This window comes from Panthera tigris, chromosome E3 (genome assembly GCF_018350195.1).
Source record: "Panthera tigris isolate Pti1 chromosome E3, P.tigris_Pti1_mat1.1, whole genome shotgun sequence".
Lineage (NCBI taxonomy): Eukaryota > Metazoa > Chordata > Mammalia > Carnivora > Felidae > Panthera > Panthera tigris.
Genome location: NC_056675.1, coordinates 16,165,044 through 16,188,359, shown reverse-complemented (window position 1 = coordinate 16,188,359; position 23,316 = coordinate 16,165,044). Strand labels below are relative to the sequence as shown.

At 42.8% G+C, this 23,316-nt stretch overlaps 3 protein-coding genes across 6 annotated transcripts in view; 2 read left to right on the top strand and 1 right to left on the bottom strand.

Annotated features, from left to right (window-relative positions):
- The window catches only part of NIPSNAP2 (nipsnap homolog 2), a 35,575-nt gene extending 32,355 nt beyond the window's left edge, over positions 1–3,220 (top strand). The window contains exons 9-10 of the mRNA XM_042971755.1: positions 434–517; positions 2,092–3,220. Of these exons, the coding sequence (XP_042827689.1) occupies positions 434–517; positions 2,092–2,156 (149 nt within the window). The 3' untranslated portion in view covers positions 2,157–3,220. The remainder of the gene's footprint in view (positions 1–433; positions 518–2,091) is intronic.
- An 8,218-nt stretch (positions 3,221–11,438) lies between these two features.
- PSPH (phosphoserine phosphatase) overlaps positions 11,439–23,316 on the bottom strand; it is a 55,277-nt gene continuing 43,399 nt past the window's right edge. For 3 of the 4 annotated variants that reach the window (XM_015536169.2, XM_042971300.1, XM_042971299.1), the window contains 5 exons: positions 19,188–19,346; positions 18,364–18,498; positions 17,774–17,919; positions 14,345–14,493; positions 11,439–11,914 (listed from right to left, as the gene is read on the bottom strand). In XM_015536169.2, coding sequence (XP_015391655.1) covers positions 11,807–11,914; positions 14,345–14,493; positions 17,774–17,919; positions 18,364–18,498; positions 19,188–19,327 — 678 coding nt within the window. In that variant the 5' untranslated portion in view covers positions 19,328–19,346 and the 3' untranslated portion in view covers positions 11,439–11,806. Of the gene's footprint in view, positions 11,915–14,340; positions 14,494–17,773; positions 17,920–18,363; positions 18,499–19,187; positions 19,347–23,316 lie in introns of all 4 variants that reach the window. The other variant, XM_042971301.1, reaches the window with a different exon arrangement.
- Positions 15,634–16,269, top strand: LOC102966044 (cell division control protein 42 homolog). The gene has a single exon (XM_042971302.1). It carries the CDS (start codon positions 15,694–15,696, stop codon positions 16,267–16,269), a length of 576 nt encoding a protein of 191 aa, XP_042827236.1. The 5' UTR covers positions 15,634–15,693.

Sequence of the window (23,316 nt, the reverse complement as noted above, 5' to 3'; positions counted from 1 at the left end):
TCCACAGTGCTCAACAGTTGACCTTGTCTTTACTTGTCTTTTTGTTCTCCACTGCATTGAACACAGTCTCTCACCCAGATAATTGTAGTGCTTTGGAAATGTTGAACAAAATTGAATATTGCTTAATTACAGTCTGACAGTTTCTGGTTATGAGTTTAACATTATTGAAGAACCTCGGTTTGAAAGGTAGGTCTTGAATCCACTAGACTGTAAAATTTAAAGAGCTGTTTATTTGCTTCTCTTACAAGGCCTAACATAATTTTTCTCAGAATAACCAGCTCACAATTATCCCAGCTTAGTACTAAATTCCCTCAGTAGTTACTTTGAGAAAACCAGCTGAGCAGCTAAATCAGTACTTGTTGGACATAGCTAGTGGAATGCAGGACAGTGTGTTTGGATTAAGTCTTGTATCTCCCGTGTGGTTATTTTTCAGCTTACAAGGATCTTCAGACCAGGGAAGATATACGGAATGCAGCATGGCATAAACATGGCTGGGAAGAATTGGTGTATTATACAGGTAACATTTTCAAGACATAAAACTTGTCATTCTTCTCATCTTACTGTTTTATGTTCTTTCACCCTAAAGCTAATATGTTACTTTTTAGTTAATTTATTTATTTTTAAGTAATCTCTGCACCCAACGTGGGCCTCGAACTCACGACTCTGAGCTCAAGTGTCGCATGCTTTTCTGACTGAGCCAGTTAGGTGCCCCTTGTACTTTTTTTTTAAATAGTATGTTGCTCTAGGATGGTGAATCATAAGTTTGGGGGGATGAAGATTAGTCAGATTTTTCTTTAATAGTTGCATGACTTCTTTTCAATAAGGAATTTTCATTCTTTCAAGTATGTTTGGGGGGAGCCTGGCTGGCTCAGTCAGTGGAGCATGCAACTCTTGATCTCAGAGTTGTAAGTTCGAGCCGCACATTGGGTGCAGGAAAAAAAAAAATCTTAAAAAAACAAACAAAAAAAACTATGTACGTTGTCTGGTACAGTTTCAGACCCTCGCATGATGTACACTTCACATCATTACCTTTTTTTTTTGTATTTTTCTGAATATTTATTATACAATTTTTTCCTAAGCTTTCCCTTTCTCATCAAAATTATCTGTTCCCAAAAACATTATAATTTAATACAGCAATTAAAAATTTTGAAAATTGACATTTTGACTTTCTGTATGTACATGTCTGTGCATGCACATGCATACCTGCATGCATGTATGCTATGAAATCCTGGTGGTTTGATTTTTGTAAGAACAGTTGGGCTTAATACAACCCAGAAATACTGACACAGGTAATAAGTACCAATCATGTTGCATTTCAGGTACACTTAAGCTCATATACTACTAACAAAAATCAAAGAGTAGTTTGTTCTAGAAAATAAGTATTATCTTGTCTTTTAGTTCAAAACACCATATAATTGCATGTGACTTTGTTGCCTGTTCTTACACTTTCATTAGTTTCCAGAGGCCTATTTTATTCAGCAGTGACCGTTTTTGAAGTACCGTGTATCTTTTCCTTTACAGAGTATAGTCAAATGCAGTATTATTTGATTTTATACAACTTTATTTAAAATTTTTCAATGTTTATATATTTTTGAGAGATACAGAGAGACAGAGTGTGAGTAGGGAAGGGCAGAAGAGAGGGAGACAAGCAGGCTCCAGGATCTGAGCTGTCAGCACAGAGCCTGATGCAGGGCTCGAACCCACACAGGGTGAGATCGTGACCTGAGCCAAAGTTGGACGCCCAACCGACTGAGCCACCCAGGCGCCCCTATATAACTTTATTTTAGTTCAAAGTTCTCAACCTTTTGATAAAGCACCATTTTTCTTAAAACATGGACTTTCCTAATTCCCTACAAATGAAACACATCTCCAAACAGAATCTGCTTTAATTCTAATAACATCTCATAGGATGTTAATTGATCTACCATTAGCTTGTACATTTCTGCCCCTGAGATCAGTCCTATATTTTCCTCTATTCTGATTTTAAGCAACATGTCCTCTGAACGTTCTCAGCAACATATTCATTAATGTATATTTACCATAATCTGTTTAGAAAAGAACAAGCACGGTAATCTTGATCCTTGTTTTCAGTCCCACTTATTCAGGAAATGGAATCCAGAATCATGATCCCACTGAAGACCTCACCCCTCCAGTAAAGCTGCAGATTTTAGATGTGCCTACAGAAATTTATGTGACAAGTATTTGTCATAAACTAATTTTAATTGTATATCAAGTGAAAAAGAAACACTGAAGTGTAAACTGCTGTATATAGCTTATGAGAGACCTCTTTTCTTTAAAATTTACATAATCACAAGAAAGGAAACTATTATAGTTTGATTGTAACAGTCCTCAAATATACCTTATACCAACCACCAGCCACCCCTCCCCACCCTCTGGGAAAAGAGGGCCCGAATTAAAATTTGAATCCTCTCCAACTAGGAATCTAACCATGAAAAAAAAAGTTAGCAATTTCTTCATAAAAAGCAAATCTGTTTTATAATTACAGATTTTTAGGCAAATTTCTTGTATCAGGAAGAAATATAAATTTTGTCATGTTACTCTAGCAGTTATTTCTGAGTCTCAGACCAGGAACCAATTCTGAGTGTCCCCAATACCTGAAAGTGTTTTAATTCTCTCTCCTGTTTAATTGGTCAGCATAGTAAATGACGTGTCATTACTAAGCTGGTAGTGGTTGCTAAGGTGCATTTCATCAGTAACTCAGTCTTTACCTAGCATATTGTGATGGCTCTATATGAGGGGAAATAATGTGTCATATGTGATTCTGAAATGAACGCCTTGAATAGCACTAATTTTTATTTGTATATTTTTCTACAACAAATTGAGTAGCATTAAGAAAAGAGGTTTTATTTTGTAAACAATCATTTGTGACCTCAGACATTCTGTAGTTAATATTTTAGTAAGCTCACAGCAGATACTTCCAAGATTACGTATGAGGGGTGGTGCATGTTGAGATTTAAATTGGAATAAAGCTGCCTACTTTGTCTAGCTCTGATTTAGTTTTTTAATACAGTGTGCCAATTTTGTGACTGTAATCATGTGCAAGTCCTGTTGAAGTGAAAAATTAGGTCTGACCCCCAAATTAAAGAATTTATGTGTAAAATAAAGTGTGGATAATTCTCATATCAAATGTCAAACTTTTACATGTGAATGGTTTTCTCCAAGAACATATAAAAGTCAATAAAACATCTTGATTTTCACATATGACATGTTTGCAGTCTTTTTTTATGAACTTGTGCTAAGAATGACCCTGTACCTCTTGAAAAATAGCTTGTCCCTGTGAAGTGGGCATATGTGAGTCTATAGAGCAAAATATTAAATAAGCTCACCAGCTTCTAACTAGCCATTGAACAAGGTGTTTTGGGAAACAGGCTTTGTGTACCAGTGCATGGAGTTTGGGAGGTTGGGGCAGCGGTCAGAAGAACAGGCCCTTTCAAGTCCATGCGCTGCTCCTTGATGAGGTGCTTCCCTCTTTGGTGTTCTGTTCCCTTAACCTATAAAATGGGGAGGTGGAACCCAATGACATTTAACGTCCCTTCAGCTCTGAATTTTGTAACTGGCTCTTCTTAATGCCACAGAAAGCAGTAGGAGAGAGAGGGCATAGTGAGCTCTGGCATAGAAAACCTGCATTTTCGGGGCCCCTGAGTGGCTCAGTCGGTTGAGCATCTGACTCTTGACTTTGGCTCAGATCATGATCTCATGGTTCAGGGGATTGAGCCCCATGTCGGGCTCTGTGCTGACAGTGTGGAGCCTGCTTGGGATTCTCTCTCTCCATTTCTCTCTTTGCCCCAACCCCCACTTTTCTCAAAAAAAAAACAAACAAAAAACAAAAAAAAAAACCTAAACTAAAAACATGCATTTTAACAATTCTACTGATTAGATGCTCAGAGCATGTTTGTAGGATGTGAGTGAAAGAACTGTTTATATGAAACTGCTTTCTAAACTGTATAAAGAAAAATGGTAGAATTAGTAATACTAGTAAAGATGATCTAGCTATTCAGAACTGGAAAAAAATTGCTGGGAACAGACTTTTCACTAACAAATTGTGTGGACTTAAAGTGAACCATGCAGAAGTCAGGAATTTTCTATCATTCACTGGGCTTATTAGGGTTCTCCAGAGAAACAGAACATAGGATATCTAGATACACACAGATACAAAAAGAGACTTACAGGAATTGGCTACTGCGGCTATGGAAGCTAAGAAGTCCCACAATCTGTCATCTGCCAGCTAGAGAACCAAGAAAACTAGGGGTATAATTCTGTCCAAGTCCAAAGGTCTGAGAATCAGGAGAGCTGATGGCTTCACTTCCAGTCCAAAGTCAGAGGGCCAAGAACCAGGAGCTCCAGTATCTGAGAGCAGAAAGTGAACATCCCAGCTCAAGCAGAGTGAATCTGCCCTTCCTTTACCTTGTTCCATTTGAGCCCCCAAAAGATTGAGTGATGCCCACCTACATTAATGAGGAGGGGTCTTTTATTCATTCTGTTGAATAAAATGCTGATCTTCCAGAAACACCCTCACAGACATACCCATAAATAATGTTTTACCAGCTATCTGGACATCCCTGAGGCCAGTCAAGCTGACACAAAATTAACCATCACAACTGAGCTCACAGTTGTGGGATGAGTTGGATGAGGCTCCCCAAATTGCCTCATCTACCCAATTCCCCATCCAGGGGCCCTTCCCCTGGTGACCACCGGAATGTGCAAGAATGACATTTTCTTTTAGAAACAGTCATTCTCTTTTTGTGTTGCTCTCTTTTTATTTTGAGAGAAAGAAAGCGCATGTGTGTGAAGGGGAAGGGGCAGAGAGGGAGGGAGGGAGAATCCCAAGCAGGCTCCGTGCTGTCAGTGCAGAGCCCGATGCAGGGCTCAAACTCCCGAACCATGAGATCGTGACCTGAGCTGAAATCAAGTGTCAGAGGCTTAACCGAGACCCAGGTGCCCCTTGTGTTGCTTTCTTAAAGGAGCTTTCTGTTCAGAAAAGCACAGAGCAACGAACTAAAATAGAGCTCTTTCAGAATACACCTACTCTGGGAAGAGGAATTCTGTCCTAATTAAGTCATTGGATTTCACAATGCAGCCTGCCTCACACTAGGCTATAGTCTTTAGTCACGTCAACAAATAGTGAGTTTCTGTTATGTGCCAAGCACCAGACACCTCAAATAATATGAACAAAACGTGACCCCTGCCCTTGTGAAGCTTCCAGTCCAGTGAAAGGAGTCTGGCAATCAAAACATAAAATACCGTAGCTTACATGATATGGTAGGAGTTGATAAATGCTATAGCAGGGGAAGGTAGAACGGGGTAATGGAGATAGGACTCTGAGGGTGGGCTGGGAGGGGCAATATGCAGTATTAAATCTGTCTGGTCAGAGTTGGCCTTGCTGAAAAGCTGAGATTTAAGCAAAAAGAGGTGATGAAATTAGCCAGTGTTTGGAAGGGGATCCCACCACGCTGAGGAAATGGCTACAGCAGAGACCCTCAGGGAGGGTCATGCCTGGCATGCACTAGAGCAGCACAGACCCTGGCTGGAACAGAGGAGAGGGACTGCCTGGTGGGAGAAGTCAGAGGTCGCGGGGCTGGATCAGCAGGGTGTTAGGGGCCACTGAAAGGACCTTGGCTTTTACTCTGAGGTGGGATCCACTCAAAGGTTTTGAGCAGAGGAGGGGCATGATCTGACTTACATTTTCTATTTTTTATTTTTAACATTTATTTTTAAGAGACAGAGGCAGAGCAGGGGAGAGGGAGAGAGAGAGGGAGACAGAATCTGAAGCAGGCTCCAGCCTCTGAGCTGTCAGCACAGAGCCCGATGTGGGGCTCAAACTCACAAACTGTGACACCATGACCTGAGCTGATGTCGGACGCCCAACCAAGCCACCCAGGTGCCCCGATCTGACATTTTAAATGGCGGCTTGAACTAGGGGTAGCAGTGGAGGTAGGGAGAATGGTGAGATATTGAATGTATCTTGATGGCAGAGACAGAATGATTTCCTGAACGACCGACCGTGGAGTGTGAATGAAAGAGAAAAACCAAAAGTGACTCAAGTTTTTGGCCTCCCCAACTGAAAGGATGGGGAAGGCTGTAGGTGAAGTAGGTGCAAGAGATCTGGGGAAGTGAAGATCAGGAATCATTTTGCTTATATTGAGTTTGAGATGTCTCTGCAGATATTCAGGTGGAGATATCAGACAGGTATGTGTGTATTTGAATCTGCAGTTCAGGAGCGCAGCCTCGCCTGGAGATACGCATTTGTGAACTGTCTGAGACTCTTAAATACAGAGAACAAACTGAGGGTTGATGGGGGGGTGGAGAGGGGAGAATGGGTGATGGGCATTGAGGAGAGCCCTTGCTGGGATGAACTCTTGGTGCTGTATGTAAGCGATGAACCACAGGAATCTATCCCCAAGACCAAGAGCACACTGTACACACTGTGTGTTAACCAATTTGACAATAGATTATACTAAATAAATAAAGAGGACTTTATTGCCCGAAAAATAAATAAATAAATTCTTATGGGGAGTGAATGTAGATGAAGAAGAGGGCTAGGGTAAGGAGGAACCAGGAAGAGAGAGTGAAAAACTCTCTCAGGGAAACAGGAAGAAACTCAAGAAAGTGGCATGTCATGAAAGCTAAATGAACTAAGTCTATCAAGAATGAGATCACCTGTGTCACATGCTGCTATGAGGCCAGGTTAGATGAGATCTGGTCACTTGGTGATGTACAGGAATCTTCTATCATTATATTAATCTATCAAATAATCAGTTTAGCAATTCTAGCCCAATTTGTCAAGTCCTTTTATTAAACGTCCATAGAAGAACGAATTGTATTATTTTGTCTATGAATTTTCATTGGGAATATTTGAAATTTACAAATTCATTTTCCATATGTTGTGTGTAGGTCTGGTGAATATTACTTGCACATGCCAACTCACTTTTTTTTTTTTTTTTTTAATTTTTTTTTCAACGTTTTTTATTTATTTTTGGGACAGAGAGAGACATAGCATGAACGGGGGAGGGGCAGAGAGAGAGGGAGACACAGAATCGGAAACAGGCTCCAGGCTCCGAGCCATCAGCCCAGAGCCTGACGCGGGGCTCGAACTCACGGACCGCGAGATCGTGACCTGGCTGAAGTCGGACGCTTAACCGACTGCGCCACCCAGGCGCCCCAACCAACTCACTTTTTTTAAATGTTTATATTTGAGAGAGACAGAGAGAGCATGAGTGGGGGGAGGGGTGGGCAGAGAGAGTGAAACACAAAATCCAAAGCAGGCTCCAGGTTCTGAGCTGTCAGCACAGAGCCCGACGTGGGGCTTGAACTCACGAACTGTGAGATCATGACCTGAGCCGAAGTCAGACACTTAACTGACTGAGCCACCCAGGAGCCCCCATGCCAACTCATTTTTAATTACCATTCATGTGATATCATCCATACTCCTTTTTAAAATTTATTTTTTTTTATTTTTTAGAGAGCACAAGCGGGGGAAAGGGGCAGAGAGAGGGAGAGAGAATCCCAAGCAGACTCCACACTCAGTGCAGAGCCTGAGGCAGGGCTCAATCCCACTGGGATCGTGACCTGAGCTGAAATTAAGAGTTGGGATGCTCAACCGAGTCACCCAGGCACCCCATCATCCTTTTTAAAAGCCTTCTCAGACCCACACTTTGCTCTCCTCCAAACCAGCACTTGAGAGAACCTGTTTCTTTTCCCCTTATTCTCACGGCTGCCTGTGAAGGAGCCTTTTCTTCAGTCTTGAATAATTATTAAACGTATGCCTTCAGTTTCTGGCTGGAACATAGATGTTCAATAACATGATGAATGGATAGAAGGAAGCAAAGGGGGAAGTAAATGGGGAGAGGGAGAAAGGGAAGGTAGGAAAAGAGAAAGTATGGAGACTATCAGTTTCAATTAGAAAACACATGGGGCAGGGTGCTTCAGTGGCTCCGTTGGTTGAGCGTCAACTTTGGCTCAGGTCATGATCTTGTGGTTTGGGAGTTCAAGCCCTGCATCATGTTCTGCACTGACAGCTCAGAGCTTGCTTTGGATTCTCTGCCTCCCTCTCTCTATCCTTCCCCCACGTTCACCTTCTCCCTCTCTCTCTCAAAAATAAACATTAAAAAAATTCATGGGGCAAAAATATATACATATGTGGGGCTCTCAAAGCAGGGCAGTGTCTTAATTCATACTATTTTTGATGCAAGTGTTAGGAATCCTGGGAGTTAGGATGATATGCCTAGGTAAACTCAGTAGAACAATTCAAAAGGAAAATAATAAACATATATAGAAATATGTTCAGAGTTGGAAACTGATCAGCAAAGTACTGAACAGTCCTCTATGAATTAGTACTAAAACTAGTACTTTTTGCAGAGTTCAGTGACCATTTAAAATGAAACCACTTGAACATTTTGTAAAACACATCTTACATTCTAGGGAATAAAATTTCATCTTCTGTATTAATATACATTAACATTTGTGATCAGAGTGTTAAGTATTAGCTTACAGTATATTGTTCTGGCCCCAGTAAGTTGTTAACTCTCTTAAATGTTTATTTTTGTGAGAGAGAGAGCTCACATGAGCGGGGAAGGGGCAGAGAGAGGGAGACAGAGGATCCAAAGCAAGCTCTGTGCTGAGAGCAGACAGCCCAATGTGGAACTCAAACTCACGAACCTCGAGATCACGACCTGAGCCGAGGTCGGACGCTTAACTGAGCCACCCAGGCGTCCAATTGTCAACTCTCTAGCAATGCATAATATAAAGAACGCTGAGGAAATCACTGGCCTGAGCTCCAGCTCTGAATGTGACCCTGTAGCAGTCATCAACTCTTGTGAGCTTGCTGTCCCCTGTTAAAAAGAGGACAGCGATATCTATACTGCTGACCTCAGGGATGTGAGAATCACAAGAGGAAACGTGCAAACACCTTGGAAATGTGAAAATGAGCAGTGTGACGTGTGGTCAGATCACTCCCGACATTTCCTGCATCCAATCATAACAATTCTGAGGGTCACAGAGGCAAAAGCCATCATGCTTGTGCCAACATTTGCTGAGGCGGACCACCTGACTCTCCGGAAGCTTCCTACCCCAGGTCTGAATCTCCAGAATCTTCCAGCCCCAGGCCTAGAATGCCCTCCCCAACTCTTGGGAATGGCAGCCGGCTGGACAGGAAGAAACACTTGTCTCCAGAAGAGAGAAGAATCATAGCGGCAAACCAGAGAAGGGGGTGGGATAGGAGATAAAGGCCTTGGGTTATCTCCTTTTTTAGGCGTATAAAAGCTTTGAGGGACTTCTGTTTCAATTTAATACCATGAAAAATTTCAATTCTTAACTTCATGACCCCAGTTCTTAACTATTTTTGTTTACATAAGCAGTGTGCATCATCAGAATGAAAAATGGCATCACAAGGATAGAAAGCCACATCGCACTGCCAACACTTACTGACTCCTGTCCTACCACAACCACGTACATAGCTCCTGGGAGAGCCACTCTGTGGCTGTTTCCAGCAAATCCAGAATTCAAAAAGCAAGGAAGAGGTTAGGGCAGTTCTTGCATCATTTCAGGCTCACCCCAACACAACAAAGAAGGGATTGTGTGTGCTGCTTCTGTGCAGCTTGCTGAGAGCTGGGCAGCCTGGGGGCCTGGGGGCTTGTGCAATTGGTCTAAAAGGTTCTATGTGGGTAGACTTCTCAGCCCAGCAGACTCCCCTGAGCCAAATCCAGTGTGCACATCCTGTTCAGGACACCGCCCTGTAGAAGGCGGGCTCTGGCAGCCTGGCAGGTAGAAGCAGCAGGGGCTTCAGTCCTCCACCTCCCCGAGGACGGCTCTGCAGCTCACGCACACTGCTGGCGGCAGTTTGCAGCACCGGCAGCCCTGGCACGCCAGCCCTGGCACGCCCAGTCCTGCCCGGAGCTCGGTGCAAGTGCAAGTCCCACAAAACGGCTTCCAGGAGAGCTGCCAGCCAGCAACCTCGACCGAACAACCGCCTCGTTGTCTGGAGTCTCATGTAAATGTTGCCCAACCTACTTCACGTCTCTCCCGGGGCAACTTGGATCTGGAAGGAAATTCGATTCATCTGACTTGACTATTTGGCTAAATAATATCTGATTATTTGGCCAGATAAATTTAAATTATTGTTTTGAGGTATAAATTTTTTCTCATATAATTTCCTATATTAAACCATTCTGGCCTTTTCTACTTCATTATCTTCTTCCTACTTCCTAAACCTCTTTATCCTCTCCCAATTTTCAACCAGGGAGGGTATATAACCACATACTATTGTTTTTAATGTTTATTTATTTTGATGGGTGGGGAGAGGCAGAGAGAGAGAGGGCGAGAGAATCCCAAGCAGGCTCCACACCATCAGCACAGAACCCGATGCTGGGCTTGATCCCATGAACCGTGAGATCACGACCTGAGCCAAAATCCAGAGTCAGATGTGTAACCAACTGAGCCACCCAGGTTCCCCAATAACCACATAATTTCAAAGCATGTTCTGAAATGTCTCTTTCTTGGTACTTCCCAGAATAAACGCAAACCTGGCTTTCACGTCTTTCCGAGTAATCTGTTAAGAAAGAAATGGTGCATATAGGCTATTAGGAGGCATTTCTTAATTTATTTAAGGCAAAACTCTGATCTTCATTCGGAATGAGTAAAATGTGTAATTACTTCTTTTATTTCATGCGATTATCAAATATCCATTTTTTAAGGTCACTACTTTTGTTTAAGGCTTTTTTTTCTTTTTCTTTTTGAGACAGAGAGAGAGAGCACACACACAAGTGAGCAGGAGAGGGGCAGAGGAGAGAGAATCTTCAGCAGGCTCCATGCCAGGCACAGAGCCCAAAGGAGAGCTCGATCCCACAACTGTGAGATCATGTCCTGAGCCAAAAACAAGTGTCAGAGGCTTAACCAACTGAGCCACCCAGGCGCTCCAAGTCTCCATTTTTTTTTTAATTTTATTTTTTACATTTATTTGCTTTTGAGAGACAGAGAGAGAGAGAGAGAGAGCACAAGTGCGGGAGGGGAAGAGAGAGAATGAGACACAGAATCCAAAGCAGGCTCCAGGCTCCGAGCTGTCAGCACAGAGCCCGATGTGGGGCTTGAACTCACAAACCATGAGATCATGACGTGAGTCGGAGGAAGTCGGAAGCTTAACCAACTGAGCCACCCAGGCGCTCCAAGGCTCTATTTTCTTTTAAGCCTCTGTAACATTCCCTGTTTGACAAATTCCAAGAGCTAATAAAAGCGCATCTAGCCCTCTGCCCAGTGGGAGGGCTGGTGGGGGCTGAGTGGTGACAAGCACTACGCCCTGTGATCAACGGGGTCTCCAGCCCCTTGGTTCCTTGCCTGGCTGTTGTTTCTACCCAAAAACGTAAAGGTGCTTGAAATATTAGATACTGAAATACATCACAGGCAGAATGGACAATGCCACAAATCTGTTCTGATACATGGATAACTTTTATTTACCTACCACAGGGAAAATCAATAGTCACCTAAAGCTGCCTAACCCATATTTCCAACAGTGACGGTGTTTAATTTACTATCCACCTTTAAAAGGCTTCAAATAAAATACAGATAGGAAAATACATAAAGAATTAAGATTATAAAACTATCCAGGTAATTAATGGTCATAATAACACTAGGACTGCAGTTAAAAAAAGCAGTTTTCCATAGTTTACTTGAAGTACAGATAATGAGTACCAAATCTATACATTAAGTTGTAATAGGCAATTTTAGGCAAACGGTATCAAACTGTATAACTTTTAAAAATTAACCGAAGTTGTTACAAACTGTATAAAAATTGGTATTATTCTTCAAGTTCTCCTAAAAGCTCTACAAAATCAGTGATGTACCATTCAGCGTTGTCTTTTACTTGTTGTCTGATCACATTTCCTCCAAATCCAATGAAAACATCCTAAGAAAGGGGAAAAAAGGAGAGTTAAAAAAATAAAAAAAGATATAGCGGCACCCTAGGGCAGTAAGTGTTTGAAAAGAATGAACTGTTCTGCAAAGAGAGGTTAAGCCTAGCCTCAAGGGGGTGCCTCCCCAGCTCCCTGGGAGCTCCTTGAATGAGTCAGTGCAACACCGCTGTCAGTCCAATCAGGCCAGGGGACACTGCAGGCTTCCAGGAGAACTGAAGCCCTCTAAAAACCAATGCAATTGCTTACAAAGGTAAAATCCCATCTGAGTTCTAAACCAGATGCATTCACAACTAGGCCAGGCAATCTCAAAGAGGGAAGAATAAAGAGAAGCCTGTAGTGCAGTGGAGATCCCACTGGCCTAGAATCAGGACCAGAGCAGGCGCCTCCTGACAGGTGCCCTGCGTGAACCTGACAGACCTCCCTCCCAGGGAGGGTGTTATTCTGGGATGAAGCAGATGACAGTCCCAGGATCTGCTGCCAGCACTCCACTCTCCATCGTCAAAATTATTGAAGGTTATGTTGTTTCCTTAATTTCTACCAAGTGACACCTTCTTGTAGTCATTTTTAAAATAGTATTTTCTCAGGGCACCTGGGTGGCTCAATCAGTTAAGCACCAGACTCTTGGTTTCAGCTCAGATCACGATCTCACAGTTTCGTGGGTTCCAGCCGCGCATCAGGCTCTGTGCTGGCAGCGTGGAGCCTGCTTGGGATTCTCTCTCCCTCTCTGTCTTTCCCTTCCCACTCACTTTGTCTCTCTCAAATAAATACAAATTTAAAAACATAGTATTTTCTCTTTTTCCGCCAGGATATAGACACTACATACACAATTTGGAAGTTGAAAATTCTTTTACTTGCCTTTCTCTTCATTTTTGTTCTCATACCACATAAGGAGGGAAACATAATGAGATTCTTACCTTCCAGTTAAGTGTAGCCTCCTAACTGAGCCTCCTTTCTGCATGCCAGCACCCGCTCGGGGTCCTAACACACCAACTCATTCCCTCTCTGTCCAGCAGCCTTCCAGGGCTTCCCATGACCTCACAGGGACACCAAAGTGCCTGACGCATAAAGTCTTCAGCGGTTGCTGAAGAGAAAGCCCATTCTTGCCAGTTCTTGTGCACTGACCAGCCCAGGTCTGTGCCTAGAACATCCTCACTCTGCTCTGCTGCCTCCCTGCCTCCTGCCCCCAACCTGGTCACTTCTCCCTTGGGTCCTTCCAGGCCTGCACACGGTGGCTGTTGCCCTTCCTTCAAATCACACATTCCTCTGACCACGTGTGCCAGCACACACTTTCCCTTGGCTCGGTCAGGCCGTGTCATCTTCCAATGACTGGAAGGGTCCTCTGGAATTATAATTTTGTCACCTCTTGACATCAGGAGGGGGAGCTCCCTGATAGAACTGGGCATATGTGACTTCTACATACTCCTCATTGGACTAGTCCAGCATTCGTGACTTAGTCAACCGCAGCCTTGATTGTAAATCATCTGAAGACATCTTCTTATCTTGAATTGACTAAAGTAAGTTAAAAGGATCCAAAGATTCTTTAACCACTTTGGGTTAATCATTTACAAAGACAACTATTTTTAGATCTCAGGAAACTAGGTAGTAAAAAGCTCACCACTACATTTTTGGTTCAGGTTTTCTTAATTTAGTATGAGCTGATAAGGGCAAAGTCCTGCAAGAAAGTGACACATTGCTGTATAGCATGTTTCCTAGTCTCAGAAAACAGCATTCATTCAGAAGAATAAAATGCTTTAATACAGGCACGTTATCAAACCTCCACCAGCCTCAGTTCCCTACTCAGTAAAAAGGAGAAGATACTTGGGGCGCCTGGGTGGCTCAGTTGGTTAAGCGTCCAACTTCGGCTCAGGTCATAATCTCACGGTCCGTGAGTTCGAGCCCCGTGTCGGGCTCTGTGCTGACAGCTTGGAGCCTGGAGCCTGCTTCCGATTCTGTGTCTCCCTCTCTCTCTGACCCTCCCCTGTTCATGCTCTGTCTCTCTCTGTCTCAAAAATAAATAAACATTAAAAAAATTAAAAAAAAAAAAAAAAGGAGAAGATACTATATGAGGAAATAGTTCGTCAAATATAAAAAGACAGTAAAATTTTGATTACAGTTATAAGATCTGAATTATTATTTGTGGTATTATTTGGGGAATCGAAGCCAAACCTTGAGCACACACTGGGGCTAAGAGGTGGCAGCCATACCACAGGAACAGGGTGGTAAAGTTCTAGATGGTTTTTTTTCAGGTTTGCAAAAAGTCAGTTGACATATTGAGACTGAAGGTGTCTTAATTGTTTTGGTTGTTTTACAGTGACACCTGGATGTTCTTCTCTCTTATCTCACCTAAGCAATCATACCAAGTTCTAAATCAGCTGTTTAAAACAGAACCACAACCAGAGAAAACTAGTACACTTAATACCTACAGCAGGAGGACAGGCTTCCATGTCTGTGGCTCCGTCTCCAATCATGATAATTTTCTTAAAATGAAATTTTTCCTTTAAAAGTTTAATAACTTTTCCTTTCCCACCAGATTCGGCTGTTGGCTGCATCTCATCAAAACCTGCATATTCACCTTAAAAGAGCAGTTACAACAGTGTTAATGATCCACAGAATTCTATCAGTAGGGCCAGCTTTTTGCATAGATGATACCCTCACTTAAATGTCACTGAGAAAGCTAAAAATGGCCCTCAGTGAAGTGACCCGGCCTGGATTTCTACACCACAGCCCCACATAAACAACTTTGCTTCTCACTTGCAAATACTTCTTGTTGAGGTAACTCCTTTAAATCATTAATGCCTTGGGGTAAATCAGTTTTATCCTCTAAGCTTTCATAGTTGTAATTCTCAAACCTTGCTGACATGGCAGAACATCATGAAATGATAATATATTAAAATTTTTAAAAGTTAATATATAATTTCATCTAAGAGGCAATTCCAACTTATATCTGATCAATTTTATTTCTTACAGTAATTAGCACACTCACTCTCTCTTCAGACCCATCCAAAATGTTTTATTAACACATCTAAAATTTTTAAATTAATATTATTTGGTTTTAAGGATGTCAGCCAGTCCTTGACATAACTAGAGACATTATGCAATGATGGAAAACTACAGCTGCAGCTGTGATGGTACACAGAAGGGCCAGGAGGCACTTTCAAAGGAGCGACAGAGGGGCGCCTCGGTGGCTCAGTCAGTTAAGCGTCTAACTCTTGATTTTGTCCCAGGTCATGATCTCAGGGTTCTGAGATCGAGCCCCACGTTGGAGCCTGCTTAGAGTTCTCTCTGCCTCTCCCTCCCTCTCTGCCCCTTCCCATCAAGGCAGCGACAGTGCAGTGACTCACTAGCAAACTCTCCTTCCTTAGCCTGTGATTGATTTGAATACATGAGAGCTCTCATAAAACTGAAATATAATGCGAGACAGAGTAAGTCATGTGGGTATCAATGTGCAGACATTTATATACAGATAGATGATTATATGGACACTTATATATACAGATAGATGGACATATATACAGATATGGACATTTATATACAGATAGATGATTATATGGACACTAAAGCTAGGAGAGATGATGGCCCAAGTCTGTTTTGCACGGAGCAAAAGACCTCAGTCAAGAGTATCCTTTGCCTCAGTATTTAACTCTGATGCCACCTTGCTTAAGTTGCATCCCAACAGACACTACATAAGATACTGGATACTAGGCCCCGGCGGAGAAGCTGAGGTCACCATTGAATTTGAAATATTTAAAGTGGATACAAAACTGTTTCAGCAATGCAGACAATTAAGTGTGTTGTTGTGGGCGATGGTGCCGTTGGTAAAACTTGTCTCCTGATATCCTACACAACAAATAAATTTCCATCGGAGTATGTACCGACTGTTTTTGACAACTATGCAGTCACAGTTATGATTGGTGGAGAGCCATATACTCTTGGACTTTTTGATACTGCAGGGCAAGAGGATTATGACAGATTACGACCGCTGAGTTATCCACAAACAGATGTATTTCTAGTCTGTTTTTCAGTGGTCTCTCCATCCTCATTTGAAAATGTGAAGGAGAAGTGGGTGCCTGAGATAACTCACCACTGTCCAAAGACTCCTTTCTTGCTTGTTGGGACCCAAATTGATCTCCGAGATGACCCCTCTACGATTGAGAAACTTGCCAAGAACAAACAGAAGCCTATCACTCCAGAGACTGCTGAAAAGCTGGCCCGTGACCTGAAGGCGCTCAAGTATGTGGAGTGTTCTACACTCACACAGCAAGGCCTAAAGAATGTATTTGACGAAGCAATACTGGCTGCCCTGGAGCCTCCAGAACCGAAGAAGACCCACAGATGTGTGCTGCTATGAACATCTCCAGAGCCCTTTCCGCACAGCTGGTGTCAGCATCGTACTAAAAGCAATGTTAAATCAAACTAAAGATTAAAAATTAAAATTCGTTTTTGCAATAATGACAAATGCCCTGCACCTACCCACATGCACTCGTGTGAGACAAGGCCCATAGGTATGGTCCCCTTCCCCCTCTCAGTACTAGTTAATTTGAGTAATTGTGTATTGTCAGAAAGCGGTTAGTACTAGTTTTTGTTCTGTCGTTTCAAAAAAAAATTTTTTTGTTTGTTTGTTTGTTTAAAAGCCAGGCATGCTTGTGATGACTCTGTAACAGACTAATTTGGGCTGTTGAAGCTGCTCCCGGGGCTCCATCCACTCTGGAGAATAATCTGGGACATTTAGGGGTTTTGTTTTTGTTTTTGTTCTTTTTGTTTTTGTTTTTTTCTTTTTTTTTGGGGGGGGGAGTGTGTGTGGGGTTTGTTTTTATTTAGTCATGTTTTTTAAATCCAGTAACCATTGGACAGCCCTTAAGGGAGGAGGATGGACTGACTCCACATTCCACTTCCTAGATCTAGTTTAGAACACTTGTCCCCCACCTGGTGCTCTTAGGAAGGAGTATAGTAAATGCCTCATTTAATAACACACTCCTTTTTGAAAGCTGCCTTTCTCTCCACCCTTGAGTAGGTCTAGTACTTGATGAAACTCATGAAAGCGGGTGGAACCTGTCTTGCCCCTCTTTTCTAGGATGCACTCTATATGTGACTGTGACTTTCAAGGAAATTTGTTTGTCATTTGCTGATTTTTTTTTTGAAGTTAATTTCTAACTTCGTTCACTGATAAATGAAGAAAAGTATTGCACCTTTTGAAATACACCAAATGGATTGAGTACGTAATTAAAAAACGTTTTTTCCCCTGTCAGTCATTGTCTTACATGCTTATCGTAGATGTCCAGCTTAACAGCGTATGATACGGTGTTCCTAGAACACAGCCGGAGACCTGGTAGATGGAGGAAGTGTGAGGGGTGGTGCTAGAAGACAGATGTCTGTGGAATGATGCACATCCTCTTTCAAGTTGGAGGATGGAGACAGACCTGCTTCATGAAGAAGCTGGGGTGCGGGTGGTGGTGGGGAGGACATTTAACAACGTGGGGACCAGTCAGGGGAATCCCCTTATTTCTGTTTTGCATACGAGGAACCCTAGAGTAGCTAGTTAAGGCTCTCTAGTTTAGTAAAAAAAATCATGGAGTCTTATGAAGACTCTTCATAAGTGTTAATGGGGATTTTATCTGCTTATTTGGGTTGCAGTTCCCAATTTTTAAAAATGTTTAGGTAATCTTCTCCGCCTTCCCCAAATCCTAATTCTTGTAGATTCATTAGTGTTGAACCAATGCTTTCACATGTCTCAATTCTTTGTAAGTGCGTTCTTTTCAGATGTATTAAACAAACAAAAAACCCTTAAAAAAAAAAAAAAAGATACTGGATACTAAAACTGATGAGAAAGGGAAATGACACCATTAAAGTCTTACCATTGAAGTAGAATTTCAGCCTATTGGCAAATACGTTGGTTGATGGGATATTGAGCTTGGAAGCAACATGCTCCACAATGCTCCTAAAGCCACCAGATATTAGGAAAACCTGAACATTTCGCTCTTGCAGGCGACTTACCAGCTCCCTGCAAAAAAGAAATAAAATATACCAGACCCTGATTATATAAAAGAAAAAACATGAAACATGAGGAGAAAACTAAAAAACATCTTTTTCTCCCAAATGCATCTGCCCAAATACATCACATAAGGTATATCGCCTGGCGAATTATAATGTTTTATGAATGTTTTTCTGAATGCACTTAGAAATTAATAGGTAGGGCTGGACTGCTTAGGAAACCATCCCACAAGTCTCCTCAGCCCATGAACCTAGAAACGCAAAATGGAGAGGAAGCTTAGGCTCTCCCTGGGGAGCAAGGAAGGGCAGACGTGGGCAGAGCCAACCAGCCAGACAAGACCACAGGCTGAAAGAACGAGACAGAAGGGAGCACTAGAGCAATGGTGAGAGACTCTCAAGAGGAAATGCCCCCAAACACAGGTGCTGACAGAACCCGGACCGGGGCTCCTCTTACCTTATGCCAGGAGTCAGGTGGGGGGGGTGCTCTGCTATGAGCCTTTGTACCTGTTCCCTGGAGGGCTGGATCAGCGCTAAGCGCTCTGTGAGGGCAGCCTTGAAAGGCACTGCCCCACCCATGGCTCGCCGTGTCCTAGAAGGAAGACCCAACAGTCAGGCCAGCCGAGTCAGATGTCCCCAGAGTTTACGTGCCCAACCTCCCCAGCTCCTCCAAAGTCCACCCAGGAGGAAGGTGCTACCTAGAGCTCCACCATACAACACGCATGCTACGATCCGTGAGAGCGAGGCCTGGGAATAAACATATGGGAGGTTTGCTTGAGAATCATACTAAGATTTTGCAGCCACGTCTCACATCAAATGCAGCTGAACATGAAATGGTCCGTGACCTGGTGACTGTAGGCAGCAATAATACTGCAGGCATAAACTGAGAGACTCTGAACCAAAACTAGCTTTCTAGCAAACCACGGAGGCCACACTTTCAACCATGACACAAAGCACTGGACACATGGTGATCCCCCACCCCGTCATCTTCTTTGGTGAGTTATGGTCATCGTTCCTCTGACCGAGCTAAGAGCATGTCACCCATATTTATTTGTCAGGGGCAACTTTCCTTTTTCCATAAATATTTGTATAAATGGATGACTGGATAATGTACACTAGTGAATTCAGTTGTAAATGATGGAAGAAGCAGCTTACTGCCCATGATTTATAGCCAGGGACTAAAAATCAGAGAAATGTGGCTCTGGTCCTACATGTTGTTGAAACGTCACTCTCTTTTGCAATTTTTTATCATCTCATAAAGTGAATAAATACTGTTCCTACATTTCTGACACAGCATCCTCAACTCCACAGAATTTGGCTAGCTCATCAATTCCTTCTTCTCTGATGACTGTGCTATCAACATCAAAGCATACTGCATCAGCTGAACAGAAAAGTTTCCTCAACTCTGAATGGGAGACCATCCTTGGAAGAATTGTTCTCCTACAAGAGAAAAAGAATAAATATACTTAAAGGCTTATAATCATAAAAAAGATCCAATTTTGCCCATTTATGCCAATATACTTTGATTCATATCAAAGTCCGTGTATCTCTCATAAACATGGACTCACACAGACTTATTTGTTGTTTAGTACAAAATAAGCACCTTCTAAAGGTCAGGTCTCAATGAGCGGGACCAAACTCTTCTCCCAGGAACTCAGTCTAGTGAAATACCAACTTACAAATATATTTGACGTTCAACCATATTCAACTCTTTTTGCCCTAATAATTATAGCAATAAGGCCAAGTGCTAAAGTGGAAATGTGCATAAGATACTGTGGGCACACAGAGAAAATGCTTTTAACCTTGCCTATGTGATATGGATTCCAAGGGACATAGTCATTGGAGCTGAATCATGAAGAGTAAGTGGCCTGAGTAGGTTCTCAAAGGGCAGGGTATCAGCTTGGTGTGTGCTGGGCATGGGGGGCAGGGAGATAGAGGCAAGAAGAGGAAGTAATGATGGTAGAGAGAAGAGTAGGGGCAAAGGCAAGGAGAAAGAATGATGGATAGGGGTGCCTCGGTGGCTCAGTCGGTTGAGTGTTGGTTGACACTTGATTTTAGCTCAGGTCATGATCCCAAGGTTGTGGGATAAAGTCCCGCATTAGGCTTCACACTCAGCTTGGGATTCTCTCTCTCTGCCCCTCTGCCCTGTTCGCGTGCATGAGCTCGCTCTCAAAAAAAAAAAAAGAAAAAAGATGATGGATAACATACTGGAAGCCTCCCAATGGAGTCCAGCTACCAGGTGGTGCACAAAGGGGGGCCCTGAGCCAGGCTAAGGAGTTTGGATTTTAACATCTAGGTAATGGAAAACCTTGAAAGGCCTTTGCCTCCACAGAGAGGTCAGAGCTAAACTACACATCGGTTAGTCACCAGAGTAGAGGTGGGAAGTGAGGGCATGGCCTGGTGAAAGTCACCAGAGAGTGGAGAGCAGGAGAAAAGAACAGGGCTGAGGACAGAGCCCACAAGGAACAGAAAAGGTTAGATCAGGAGCCTGGGAAGGAAAATGAAAAGAGATCAAGACTCACTCACAGGAAGAGCCCCGAGGACCACTGTGCTGCAGAATCTATGGGGGACAGAGTTTCAAAAGGAATTTTGCGGGTTTTTTACTTTTTAAGAAAATCACTGGACTGGGATCTTGAGGGTGAAGGGGATCCTAGAGGTCACCTAGACCAATCTCCCATCAAATATGTCATGTACTAGGCCACACAGATGATGCAAATAACCTATATTTAGAATAGATGCCGGCTAAAAACAGACTCAAAGGAACTGGCCAACCTACTTCATAACTGATTTCTAACCCAATGCATCTGTAAGAATGATCCAGGTCAAAGGTGACCTGCGGGGGAAAAAATCTTTTCAGCCAAGGGCTGGCAAACTAGAGCCAGCCCGTTTGGAACCCTTACAAACTAGTGCACCAAATAGGAAACAGGAGTTTCACTGGAGACCCAGTAAGAAGGGGAAAGAGAAGGCAAATTAATGAATCCAGTAAGACAGTAGAGTATTAAACTAAACTAACACCAGCCTCGATGTGAATGAAGTTTCCATTAAACAGGAAACTTAAAAATACATGAATACTAAACATGTATGCTATTAATTATCTATAATCTCTTTTTCTACCATCATCCTGCTCCTATTCAAGCAGATCCCTCACCTCAGAGGACTGACTTCCCAGGTTCACATATCATCCCCCCTGTGAACTGGGCTCCTTTGCTGGTTGCTTCTCTTCCGTTCTCTTACTGATGCAATGACCCATGGTCCACCCCTGGTCTTCTCTAACCCACCCACTCCCTCAATGAATTCATCCGGGCTTGTGGCTTTAAATGTCATCTCTATGACAGTAACTTCCAAATATACACCTGGACCCCAGGCCTCTCTCCCAAACTCTAAACTCCAACCACCTTCCTGACCTCATTCAGGTGTCTGGTAAACATGTCTAAAACTGAACTCCTGATCTTCTTGTCTCCCCAAAACGGCTATTCTTGCACCTTCCTTCTCTCCCCTGATGGCAACTCCATTTTTCAGTCACCCTCGACATTTTTTTTCTCTCAAAACCCATATCCCATCATTCAAGAAATTATGTTGGTTTCACCTTGAAAGCCTAACCAAAATCTGACCACTTCTCACCCTATCCACTGCTATTGGTCTAGCCTGAGTTACAAATTTTTCTTGCCAAGACTGCACCAATAGCCTCCTAAAAGGTCTCCCGTCCCAGTTTTTTGTTCTTAACATAACAGCCAAAGTAATCATTGTAAGCTATAAACCAAATTATGTCACACTTACTTCTAGCTCAAATTCCTTCAGTGGCTCCTCATTTTATTAAGAGTAAAAGCCAAAGTTCTTACAATCACCTATAAGGTCGGCCCCCCATCCTGGCACCACTACCACCACCGCTGCCTCCCCCCCATTACATCTCTGACCTCACTTCCTACTCCTCCCCCTTGCTCACTCTGCCCCAACCACACCAGTCCTCTTGCTGCTCTGGAAATACACGAGGCAGGTTTCCCACTCAGGGCCTTTGCTCCAGATGTGCCCTTGGTGGGAATGCTCTTCACTCAGATACTCACTTGGCCAAGTCCCTTATCAAGAGTAAAAAATAATGACTCTTTAAAAAAAAGTGATTGCCCAGGGGCACCTGGGTGGCTCAGTCGGTTAAGTGTCTGACTTTGGCTCAGGTCATGATCTCACAGTCTGAGTTCGAGCCCCGCATCGGGCTCTGTGCTGACAGCTCAGAGCCTGAAGCCTGCTTCGGATTCTGTGTCTCCCTCTCTCTCTGCCCCTCCCCTGCTCGCACTCTGTCCCTGTCCGTCTCTCTTTCAAAAATAAATAAACATTAAAAAAAAAAAAAGAGTGGGGGCACCTGGGTGGCTCAGTCAGTTAGGCATCCAACTTTGGCTCAGATCATGATCTCACAGTTATGGGTTCGAGCCCTGCATCGGGCTCTGTGCTGACAGCTCAGAGCTTAGAGCCTTCTTTGGATTCTGTGTCCCACTCTCTCTCTGCCACTCCCCTGCTCGCACTCTCTTTCTCTCTCTCTCTCTCAAAAATGAATAAACATTTAAAAAAAAATTTTTTTTAAAAAAGCGTTTGCCCAAATATCACCTTCTTCCATGTGCCAACCCTTGACCACCTGTTTATCACTGCAACCTCCTCTCCTTATCCTTAACCCAACCTTACTAATCTTCCTCACTATGCCTTACGTTTTCTTTTTTCTGTAACATCTATCATCTTCTAACATATGATAAAATGTACTCATGAGGCATCTGGGTGGCTCAGTTGATTAAGCATCCGACTTCAGCTCAGGTCATGATCTCACAGTTCATGAGTTTGAGCCTCACAAGGGGCTCTTCGCTGTCAGCACAGAGCCCACTTCATATCCTCTGTCCCCCCCCCCGCCCCCGCTCTCTGCCCCTCCCCCACTTCTCTCTCTCTTTCTCTCTCTCAAAATAAATTTTAAAAAATGTATTTATTATGTTTATTATGTATTGTCTATCTGTCCTCATTAATATGTAAATTTCATAAGAATAGGCTCTTTATCAGCTTTGTTCACTACTGGATCCTTAGGACTGAGAACAGTACCTACAGTACCTATAGTAGGGCTTAATAATATTTGTTGAATTAAGTGAAGAAATAAAGCTCAATGCCATCTTCACTATAGGGTCTTCCCAGATTCCTCCGAGCTGGAAAAGATTTCTCTCCAGAATTTCCACAGTACTTAATGTAGACCTGTTTTCAATATATGAAATTCATAATATTCCTACTTATCTTAGACTTACTTATGTGCCTGTCACCTCCACTCCTGGATTGCAAGCTCTTTATACTAAGATCGAAAATTTTCTAAGACCCCAATTTAGGCCTCTTTTGAGTAGATGCTCAATTAATTTCTGAAGGTTGAATAAATAAATGAAATGATATA

What these genes read in the sequence shown, in the direction of transcription:
- LOC102966044 (XM_042971302.1), top strand. Translation starts at nt 15,694, where the DNA reads ATGCAGACAATTAAGTGTGTTGTTGTGGGCGATGGTGCCGTTGGTAAA.